The sequence below is a fragment of the Colobus angolensis genome, unplaced genomic scaffold (genome assembly GCF_000951035.1).
Source record: "Colobus angolensis palliatus isolate OR3802 unplaced genomic scaffold, Cang.pa_1.0 Scaffold288, whole genome shotgun sequence".
NCBI classification, from domain to species: domain Eukaryota; kingdom Metazoa; phylum Chordata; class Mammalia; order Primates; family Cercopithecidae; genus Colobus; species Colobus angolensis.
Window position 1 is genome coordinate 260264 of NW_012116132.1, and position 12065 is coordinate 272328.

The 12065-nt window shown below is 35.2% G+C and overlaps 1 protein-coding gene across 1 annotated transcript in view; it reads right to left on the reverse strand.

Moving 5' to 3' along the window:
• Nucleotides 1-363: 363 nt before the first annotated feature.
• Nucleotides 364-12065, reverse strand: part of ENAH (enabled homolog (Drosophila)) — a 165932-nt gene continuing 154230 nt past the window's right edge. The window contains exons 12-15 of the mRNA XM_011948938.1: nucleotides 10576-10638; nucleotides 6576-6654; nucleotides 4045-4102; nucleotides 364-3515 (exon numbers count right to left, since the gene is read on the reverse strand). Coding sequence (XP_011804328.1) covers nucleotides 3478-3515; nucleotides 4045-4102; nucleotides 6576-6654; nucleotides 10576-10638 — 238 coding nt within the window. The 3' untranslated portion in view covers nucleotides 364-3477. The remainder of the gene's footprint in view (nucleotides 3516-4044; nucleotides 4103-6575; nucleotides 6655-10575; nucleotides 10639-12065) is intronic.

Below are 12065 nucleotides of genomic sequence, written 5' to 3' on the forward strand. Positions count from 1 at the left end.
AGAAGACATCAGAATTATAAAATGGAACTCAAAATTAATACTTTATAATAGAGAAAAAGTACTACTGCTTATATGTAGGTTTTAAGAAATCAGCATCATGTATAAACACCATACACATTTTGCTATAAAGTTCATTACTCAATAATGCCCTTTACCATGCAAACTATATAAAGGAAAATTCTAACTGCATGAATGAGTTTTAAGTATCTGAATGTGTTGCAGAACAAAATGGAATAAAAATTAAACACTTACTATCAACTTGACTATAAGAGGAAGTTACTGTGTCAAGGTGGCCAGAGAGAAAATAAGAGCAGGGAATACCCAACAGTTATTTCAAACAAAAAGTAGACATATCATCACATATTTCTTTTGTATACATTACTTAGTATTCACGACTTCTATGAAATCTTTAAAGAGTAGTGACGTGACATGTAAACTTTTAAGTAGTAAAGTCTTGGACTTTAAAAGGTGTTTTTCACATCCAATGTAACTTACTTTAAAACAAATTATTTCAGAAGATTATCTAAGTGTCACAAACAAGCAACACATATATACTGCAATTTTATTTCAATCGCACAAACAAAGTTAGCGTGTAGGAAATTGAAGTGAAACAAATGTAAACGAAATAGTTACGGTAAAAATAGAAAACTGAAAATTCTAAAAAGGAAGTACACCTAAAAAGCATGAGAATTCAACATTCATTAGTGTTTCATCTTCAGTTTTGATTGACACTTGATGCTTGCAAATTTTTAAACAAACTTTTAAATCATGATGACTATTCTGAAGAGATTTCAGCACCAGCACTAAGATTTGTACATTCAGTTTGTTTGCAATTGACTTGTGAGCCATTTACATAGTGGATAGTACAGATTTGTCACAGGTCAGATCACAGTGTTGAGGAAAGCAGTACCTTCCTGTCATGAGAAAGGATCCCCTAAACTGTACTCAGCTTAAGACATCCAATGTACAAGAGCACAAAAACCATCATAATAATGTGGTTCCAGGGAACATAGTTTTGATAAGGTAAATAACTTAGGCTTCTGTTTCCCACTGTAATTACTGAAATCTCTAATAATGACACAACTGTCATGTATGTGACAGCAAATGTATATAATAATTCATTCAGACTTCTTGGAAAGAACACATGTAGCAATCTGGGATGATGGAAAATACAGCGTGATTCAACACTGGTTTTTTTTTCTTTTGTCATTTTACACAGACATCATGTTAATATTAGACCAAGGCACAAAACGTTTAGTGCATAAACCCAGTTTCTTTTAAGATTTAGCATTTTATTTTAGTCTCTTGTCTTAGTTTGGACCACTTGTACCCAGTACTCTACCTACTCTAAACTATTTAACTTACCCAACAAAATCAAAAGAGGTTTCTGACCAGATTTATAGGGGACATAACTGTTTATATTATCAAAGTGTTTGCATAACCAAAAGTACAATAATAAAGATGAAAATGCCTCCTATTTCTTTTAGAAAATACGTCATAAGCTTGCTGCATCTTTGATGTTTTTACTACTACTGCATGACAATGAATATCTGATAGAAAAAAGAAATGTATACTTGAATTATGATAGCTCATCCATCACAGTTTAATCTATAAGTGAAATTTCTACAGAAATAGGAACTATTTTAACAAAGGGAAAAAAATCCCTCATCCAAACTCCTTTGTAGTGGTAAATGCTGCAAATCTGCAGCATTTAGAAAACTACACTATCAACAAGCTCTGCTTTATGGACAGAGATGTACAAAATCTAGAAAGCAGATGAAAGTGAATTATTTCAAAATTTTAGTAAAACTTCTGATAATCAGAGTTCAAAGCAAATATGGCACATAACAACTCAAGCATAAATCAAGATGGAGAGCCTGGAGAGTTTGATTTCTTAAATTTTCCAAAAAGCTATCATTGCAACATATAAGATTTCTCCCTTAGTTTAACCTTACCAGTTTCAAAGGAAAGAAAAGTGGCTTCCATATAGACAGCATGTGCGCGACGGCACACACACACAGGGTGGAAGGCAGAGAGTCTAATTCCTTCTTCCCACCACCCTCAAGTCTCACTTTACTTATTAAAAGAAAACTGCAGAACTCCTTGTTGGTTTTCCTTTACCTAATGATTTCTGTGACTTTAATTGCTGCCATCATTGTTACTTCTTGCATTTCAACATAACAAAATTCAAAGGCAGCTTCATTCAGGAAGATGTATCTAAATACCTGTGTAACAGCAGGGGTACCTAGGTAATAATAACTGGCAAATTCAGTGATCAAACTTTTGAGTTACACAGTAAGATATTATGTGAAGCTCTGAATCATGTTTCAGACCATTGAAATTACTGGTTAAAATACAAATAGCTGAAGACATGATGTAAAGGATTAAGTACTTGGTTTTGTAACATATTTACCAATTAAAGTCACAAAATATTCCTCATTATTATTCATGCAGGTAACTGGTAAAAAGTACAGAAATCAACTTCAAATAAAAAATTATTCCTCCCCTTCCTCCCACTCCCCTATACTCTACAAAATGTTTTCCCTGGGACTAGGCCTTGAAAAGGCCACTACATATTAGTGTGACATGCATTACTGTCTGCAATTAAAAAAGCTAACTTTGTGGTGATTGTAATTACATTATAAAAATGTCCACATGCATAAATCTAAAAAAGGTTGAAAACCTACAGTCAATCTACAATATAGTGTTTACATTTGACCACTGGTTTGTGTTATGTAGAAGTCATAGATTTGGTAAAGCATTGTAACAATTTAGGAAGGCATCTAAATCTTTAAATTCTGGACAAATTTTATGTTTTAATCTACAAAATTGCATGAAGGCTAACTTGAGAGACTTCCTATCATTCTAAAATTCCTCAAGCTGAAGAAATCATTTTTCGGACACTGTCTTATAAATATTACCCTTTGAAAGCACTTACAATTCCATTTGTTCCACATATTATGATCTTAACTTACATAGGCCTGATCTCAATTATTCATGGAATATCAAACATGATAGGAAGAACAAACCTGAGAGAAACATTACAATAGCAAACTTGCTCAATTCTTTACCAGCACTCTCTGCAAAAAAACTTCCTAAGCCTTTCTCCTCTTTATTTTAGCAATGAATTGTGGAAAATGTACGATTTTATCTTGACATGAAAATATTTCAATGTGTGGTGATTTTGCCTGATGGGTTTTAGTATTTTCTGCATAACTGTTACAGGAACTCTTACATGATTCTCTTCCATTCTGTTGTAAAGGCCAGAAAAAAGCAGCAAACGGAGAGGGAAAGAGCTTATCGCCAGAGTCATAATGTCTGAAGGCTTTCAGAGTAGGTTGGTTTTTCCCTCCTTCTGTTTGTCTCCATTTTCTTCTTACAGCTCATAAAATGTAGGGGTTTGCTGTTGTGAACAGTTGTTGTTTGTAGGATTTTTTTCCTCCAGATTAAAGTCCTCTCTCTCCTTAGTCTGTTCCTCTATGCAGTATTTGACTTGCTCAGTTCCTGCCTGATTGCTGGATGGAAAAGAACAAGTATTGAAAATAAATATAATGGTAAAGTAAGATAAATGAGTGGTTCATTCTTAAGAAACTTTAAGGATTGTGCTCAAACAGTAATAAAAAGATTAACTTTGCATCTTTCATTACATACATCTTTAATATTAGAAAGATGATACTAATTTCTATATATTTTCTCCTTTTGTATACAAAATGAAAACACTGAGTATGTGGGCTCAAAAACAAGAGGGCACTGGGATAGGTGAGCAGGGCAACCTAGAGAAAGATCTGTTCATGTGGATTTCCATCTAAGAAAAGACAACATCTGAATTGAGGGATTTTGTTTAATCCCTATTTATAAAAATAATTTCCATTATATGAAGGAGAAACCTCCTCCCCAAAACCCTAATCCTAAAAGGGCAGGACTATGGAAGTCATTGCCCTCAAGTAATCAACTGGGCATTTCCTTATTTGCATTTTCTTAAAAATGGTGAATCTTAAACATTGTTTATAGGAATAGGAATAGTAAATTTGTCCAGATACTTACCATCAATGAGCTCTTCTTTTAGCTTTGTTAACTCCTTTCTCATTTCATCTAAAATGTCCTAAAATATTAGAGAAAAATATCAGAAATACAGAAAAAGAAAAATACCGCTAAAAAGATTCTTACTCATATAAAATTTTAAGAATGTCATGAAGTATGATGTGTAGTTTTTTTTGTTTCCAGAGCCACAATTCTATTTCTTGGAAGACTAGCCTTGGTAAACTTTGTTTTAATATTCTTCCCTTCCCGATCCTGGCTTATTCTAGCCTAGCAATATGTGAAATAGAATGCTTCCTAAAATTAAGATAATTACTCTGTCATCCAGTGAAAGGTATGATTCAGATAGTTTCTAGAAATGATAACAGCTGTGCTTTCAATCTAGTCCTCTGGGAACAATCTCAGAGGTGATGCAAAGGAATTTTAGAGGATGAAGATATCACAATAAACTGGACAATCGGCTCTTGGCAAATCTGTTCTTTTGTTTGAAGTATGGAGATTTATTAGGAATCACCATAGCTGCCAAACCATATTTCAAGGAGTCTAGATTTCCCTGAAGGGACCTCAGAGATTGCCCTAATGGGTAGGCAGGAAGGTGGATGAGGCCCTGGTTGACCCATGCTGTCCCATACGGCAGGCACCAGCCATATGCAGCTGCTGAAATGAAGCTAATCTGAAATGAGATGTGCTGTAAGTGTAAAACACACACCAGATTTCTCAGATTTAATATGATGAAAATAATGTAAAATAACTCGTTAGTAATTTATAAAAACTGACTACATATTAAAACATACTTTAAATACATTATTAAGTTTTTAAATTAATGTTGTCCTTTTGTTTTGTATTTTTAAAATGCGGCTACTAGAAAAAATTTAAAATATATACATAGCCCACATTATACTTCTATTAACTGTGGTGCTCTAGACCCTCCTTCAAGAACTACTGCAGATTTGGCCAGGTGCGGTGGCTCACGCCTGTAAACCCAGCACTTTGGGAGGCCAAGGCAGACGGATCACTTGAGGCTGGGAAATTTGAGACCAGCCCGGCCAACATGGTGAAACCCTGTCTCTACAAAAACTACAAAAGTTAGCCGGGTGTGGTGGTGCACACCTGTAATCCCAGCTACTTGGGAGGCTGAGGCAGGAGAATCGCTTGAACCTGGGAGGCAGAGGCTGCAGTGAGCCAAGATCGCACCACTGCACTTCAACCTGGGCAGTAGAGTGAGACTCTGTCTCAAAAACAAAAAACAAAAAACCCCCCTGCAGATTCAAGATTAGAGGTCCTATGACAAAGTGACACAATTTCAATGGGGGAAAAGTAACAGCTGTCCTTTGGAAGGATTAGTTTTGAACTGTGTGACTTTAACACTGAATACCCCAGGAAAAATTAAATTGCTCTGTTAAAGTTTACCTTTTGAAAAGCTTCTCATGTTTAAAATAAAACTATCTACTAAAGTCTTCATTTTAACAATGGAAAAGACTGAGACACAGAAGTTATTAAATTAACTCACAGATATCCTGATCCAAATTACTCTTTACATTTCATCCCCCAAATCAAATCTATTCCTCTGTTATCCTCCAATTCTTCAGATAACCAAGAATTGACCATGTTTTGAAGTGTGTGGAAGTGCTCTATTTTAAAACATTTTTCAAGAAAGCCACATTCAATACAGAGCAAAACAAGGGCTTGATTTTCAATGACCACATGCTCCCCTTTAAGATCATATAACTGAATTTAACTTTTCAAATAGCTTTGCGGTATGAAAATTCAGTTTATCTAAAAAATGTATTTCATCTCTTCTGTGAATAAGGTATTTTAAATCACAATCCTATCACTTACTACTTCTTCCTGAGCACACAGGTATTAAATATAATGCATATGTACCCAAATGTGGACAGTATCTTTTTTTATACAAAATTGAGATAACTGTACACATCTGTTTTGTTACCTAACACAGGCAAGTATTCACAATTTACTATTAAGCATACTAAATTCTGATCCCTTGAAGCCTACAGAGCCTCTACTCCACCTACTATACATTTGGATACTTCCACAATATTTTCTTTGAATAAATTTCTGGAATTCGTATCACTGAGTTCAAGGTAAGATAATTTTTCAGGCTTTTGATTTTGTTTTTCCAAACTGCTTTTTAGAAAGCTGACGTATAGAAGAGTGCCTATTTCCTCGCACTCTTGCCAAAATCAGATTTGTTGCATTCGATTTTGCCAATACAGTAACTGAAAAGTAAAAGCCCCATTGTTTTCTTTACAACTGCATACCATGCACTTACATTTAAACCTTATGCTGTTATCACTGAATCACAGCCCCATCCTCCACTACCTCTGGAACTTCATGCAAACTCAATAACTGGAAGTGTAGATTTGAAAAAATACAGTACTACTAATGCCACTGTTTAATTTGTATAACAATAGCTCTATGGTCTTTCTAAGTATATTCAGGATCCATGTCAAAGATATGCATATGAGATATTTTTTAAAAAGAAATAAGTACAAATAAAGCTGCCACTGAGCGCCCACCTGCTTCAGTCTGTCATAGTCAAGTCCTTCCGTCTGGACTCCATTGGCACTGGGCTGTGATAAGGGTGTGGATTTTGGTCTGCATAAATGAAATTTCCAGGACAGGTAAACAACATTCTTAACACTTAATAAGTTCATAAATAATTGCAAATTTGCCAACCCAACACCAGATTTAAATACATTTCTTTAAAATAGCCATTTTGTTAAAAATTATCAAAATTGTAGGGCTGAATAGGACATAAAACAAATTTTTTTCACTTTTCTCAGTATTTCTTATTTATAAAGGAACTAGAAAAAGGTGAAAAGATGGTAAGACTTCTTCAGAAAAGAGTAGAAGACGGTATTCTTTGGGCGTGAGGTAACCAGATAACGTGGCATGTTGACCAAGACAGTGAAGAAGAGGCCAGCTGGAACATCTGAGGCTCAAATAACACAATCTTGTTTTGTCTTTCTTTTGAACTTTTACATTATCTACTTAAATACCTGGGCAAACCAGTGAAAGGAGAAACATAAAGACTTGAATGTTTTACACTAACATAACTCAGCTTACAAAGTTGATGCCTTGGATTGTAGGAAGAAAACATTTTTAGTGAGCATGATGTGCTTTATACATATTATTCCATTTCAAGCATCAAAATAAAAAATGTTTTAAAAATGTTTATTAGATTAGACTATGTGACTATTTCCTTGTGAAAATTTTATGGAGACGTCATTTGAATGTTGTATTTCAGGTTAACTACTTACACACATTTATTTTATTAAATAAAAAGGAAATGCCAAACAGAAGCAGATTGTCAATTATTATTGCACTTTCAAAAGTTTAGTTTCTATTATAATTCTTAATAAGTCAATGATTAGGTATATTTTAAACAAGCTTCAGCACCAAATAAACCAGTCATGGTGCCCTCTCCAATTGTGGCAATAAAAGAATCCTCAGTGGAAAACCTAGAATTTTAATTGGGCATGCCTCTGGGTTCTGGTTTAGTCTAGTACGAGCCACTAATAAATGCAACCTAAAACCATCAGGCAAATCATATATTCCCAATTTTGCAGAGTACCAATGTTAGCAATCTGAAGCAAGACCCAAAAGGCATAATAAATTTTTCCAAGTGATAATTTTATAATTCTTATAAGACATAAAATACTTTAAACCCACAGGCATGGTTCCTGAAGATTAAACACTGAGTTAATCTTTTTGTTGTTGTTGTTGCTGCTGTTTATGAGATGCAGTCTTGCTCTGTCGCCCAGATTGGAGTGCAGTGGTGCGATCTCGGCTCACTGCAGCCTCTGCCTCCTGGGTTCAAGCGATTCTCCTGCCTCAGCCTCCGGAGTAGCTGGGATTACAGGTGCGCCACAAGGACTGGCTAATTTTTTTTGTATTTTGAGTAGAGACGGGGTTTCACCATGTTGGCCAGGCTGGTCTCGAACTCCTGACTTCATAATTTGTCTACTTCAGCCTCCCAAATTGCTGGGTGTAGGTGTGAGCCACCACGCCCGGCCTGTTAATCTGCTTTACTTTCAAAATGTATTACTGCTTAAAAGACTGTTAGGAAGCAAGTTGTCCAATGTTACCTTATTAGGTATCTGCTTATATGAATGGGGGGAAATAATAACTTTCAGAAAATTTCATTCAATAAGCACTGAGCTAGGCACTGTAGGGAGTAAGTTTTATATGAAATATTTCCTTTCCTCTTGTGAGGCTACACCTTCTTACTTTGCTAGGGAAGACTACTAAATTCCAAGGTCACTTAAGATTTACTGAGATCCATAAAATGCAAGTCATGGTGCCCTATGCAGAGTCACGTCTGGCAAGTAGTCTTACAGTTTAGGACACCATCATTTCATATACTCACTCATGCTACCTATTCCTGTTCTCTAGAATTAAACTATAATGCATACTCTGCTTTTCTTTTACATTTCTCATTTAAGTGGTCCATTTAGCTAGTTATTTCTCAAGTTATATAATGAATACCTCTGAAATTCACATGAACAACTACAGTCTGCTATTTAATTGGGCAAGTATGTTACGAATATATCCATATTTACTAGGCAATGCAAAAAATTATTGTCATGTAATAAAAACAATTGTGGAAACATGCAAATTTTTAAAAATTTAATTCATGCTAACATGCAATCCATCACCACCACCACCATGATAATTAACTAAAGGGGGGAACTTTTCATACTGAAGGAAAGATGTAATCACCACTTTTTTTCTTAACTTTTACCAAAAAAGTTTATCAGTAACATTATCCCAGGGGGTACTATGTGTGAAAGCGGCAAGATAACTGAGCAGATTTACTACATTAAAATATATATATATATATTTTTGAACACAGGGTCTCATTCTGTCACGCAGGCTGCAGTGCAGTGGCATGATCTCAGCTCACTGCAGCCTTGACCTCCTGGGCTCAAGCCTTCTTCCCATCTCGCCTCCCACAGGCACATGCAACCATGCCCAGCTAATTTTTGTATGTTTTATAGAGACAGGGTTTAACCACATTGCCTAGGCTAGTCTCAAGCTCCTGGACTCAAGTGATCCTCCTGCCTAGGCCTTCCAAAGAGCTGGGATTATAGGCATGAGCCATGGTACCCAGCCTTAAAAATTTCATTGTTAAATGCTATTTTTCTATGTACTAGCAAATTTTCTAAAGAAATATTTTGGCCAAAACAAACCACCTCAAAAAAAAAAAAAAAAAGCAGAAAAAACGATTTCACTAGTGGAATATAAACATTTTGTGAAGATTTAACTGGCTGACAAAATTAACTTGTTAAGTAGTTCGATCCTTAATAGCATAAAAATAATTTTAGCTAGTAAGAATTTGGCCAGTCTGCTTACTGAACTCCCAACTCACTGTGATACACATCCACTATGAACAGCATTTAATTCATATTCCCAGTGGACCTGATGTATATTTAAAAAAAAAAAAAAAGATGTGTAAAATAACATAAATATATTTCAGTTATTTCTAACCTATGGGTTTTCATCATAATTGATCACAAAATGAGGATTTCTCAGGTTTTTATTTTACTTTTTCTTTTTAGAGAGGGTCTCATTTTGTCACCCAGGCTAGGGTGCAGTGGTGTGATCATGCCTCACTGCAGCCTCTTAACTCCTAGGCACAAGATATCTTCCTGTCTTAGCCTCCTGAGTAGCTGGGACTATAGGCACAAGCCACCAGGCCCAGCTAGTTTTTTTATTTTTTGTAAAGATGGGGTCTCGCTATGTTTCCCAGGCTGGTCTTGAACTCCTGGCCCCAAATGATCATCCAGCCTTGGCCTCCCAAGGTGCCAAAACTATGGGTGTGAACCACCGTGCTGGGCCAGTTTTTATTATTTTATGATGAGAGTGTTGCCTTTAAACATCTGCCTATAAAATGACTGTACTACTATATTTAAGTCCCTATTCTGCCACATTAATTGTGTAAGTAACTGAAAAGCATTTGAGAATTTTTTTTAGCTGTCAATTTTTTTAATTAAGAAAAAACTAGTTCATATCTTAAGTGTTCTTAATTAAAAAATGGTATAATAGGGCTCACCTAGAAAACAATCTACTCAGGGTGTTAGATGTTAAATTGTCCAAGATAACTTACTACAAAGTATCTAGGAAACAGATTTTCCTCAAAGAATCCACAACCGTGGCTTTAATATTAGCCCATGTTCCAGTAACAGATGGAAAAGGATCTTCTATCTACTTTTTTGAAACCTTGTCTTACAGTCATAAGGCAAATAGCCTTTAAAAGAAAATGCTTAGGCTACAAATGGCCTAGATAATATATGTGGTCTTAGATTCTCAGTCTAGTATTTCGAGTATGTTTACCATTTGTATTTATCCTAATCCAACTGTGAAGTGATGGCAGAATTTTTAAAAGGTATTCAAAATAAAGAAAAAAAAAAAATCTCCCTTGTGGTGATTACCAATCCAGGTAGAAAAAGCTCAGCCCTATCCTGAACATGTTATTTAAAAGTCTCAAATCACAACGTCACAGCAGGATGATACCTGTGTAATGAATCATAGGACCTGTTGTCAAAAACAATCTGATTTTTCCTTGGAGAATCCCGTCTATGAAGGGGAAAACCATTGAAAGGGATACACAATAGAACTTTAAAAAATAATTCTCATTATGTTACTGTTTTATAGGTTGTTAATAGCAAACCAAACAATAATTGAGTCTATTAACCTTAAAATAACCAATTTTTCCTCAATAAAAAAGATATTTTAAGACTACTTTTAGTTATGTGAAGATACCAGTTACAGAAAATTTTAAAAATCATTACACAATGGCTACTTTTTATAGGTTGTTAGGCACAGTAAGTACATAAAAGTATAAAAAATTAACTCTTCTCAGGAGGCATGTAAAGGACTAGTTTTCCCATCTTGAATACAAGATCTGTAAGGTCTTAATAATCACAGATAAATGCACCAACCTTCCAAATGTTATAATCCAGTCATAGTTTGAAGCATTTTTAACCAAACATTCTCGCTTTTACTCTTAACAAACACAGCTACATGCAATATCTCATGTATATTATGGGAAATTAATCCATCTTACCACTAACATAATTTTGACAAAGCTATTCCAAAGATAAATGGGCACCTTCACTACAATGCAAGGATGAGACATACTTAAAGCAGCTAATACACCTGCTTTCCGAAGGAACAGGGAAATAACTTAGGAAGAAAAGCAATATAGTTCTTACTCTTTTAAACGTATTTTTAAAATCCTTTATGGTTTAAAACAGCTTTTGTGAAATTTAAAAACCTACGTACCAGTAGTTGGATCAAATCTATCAAAAGATATGTGAGTGGTCAGGAAATAATCAGGGTTTCAGAATTTCTATTTTGGGAAATGGGAGGAAAACCATCTAACAGAATTGGAACTTGATTATGGTGCACTATTAGATATTAAGAATCAAGATTCAACTCATTTATATAAAATTATTTTCAAAATGGTGACCTTTAGAGCACTTACTAAATTTCCAAGTCTGGAAAAAAAAAGAAATCTTTTTTTTTCCCTACTCTGGAATTAGGAAAAATAAAAAAATCTTTCAAAGAACAACTTTTCCTTTACTAAATGGACCAAATACATCAAAGAATGTATTCCATTTGGAGAACCTCATCCATGTCCATTCTAAGACATGACTTCCGCCATCAACATAGGCTTAGCTTTAGTTCACTATGGAATGCAGATCAACGAAGCAGGATGAAGAGAAAGAACAAATGACCCATGACAGGTCTGCAGACTGGAGTGCAACAGCACGATATCAGCTCACTGCAACCTCCGTCTCCCAGGTTCAAGTGATTCTCGTGTCTCAGCCTCCCAAGTAGCTGGGATTGCAGGTGTGTGCTGCCATGCCCAGTTAATTTTTGTATTTTTAGTAGAGACGGGGTTTCATCATGTTAGCCAAGCTGGTCTCGAATTCGTGACCTCAAGTGATCCACCCACCTCAGCCTCCCAAAGTGCTGGGATTACAGGCATGAGCCACCAC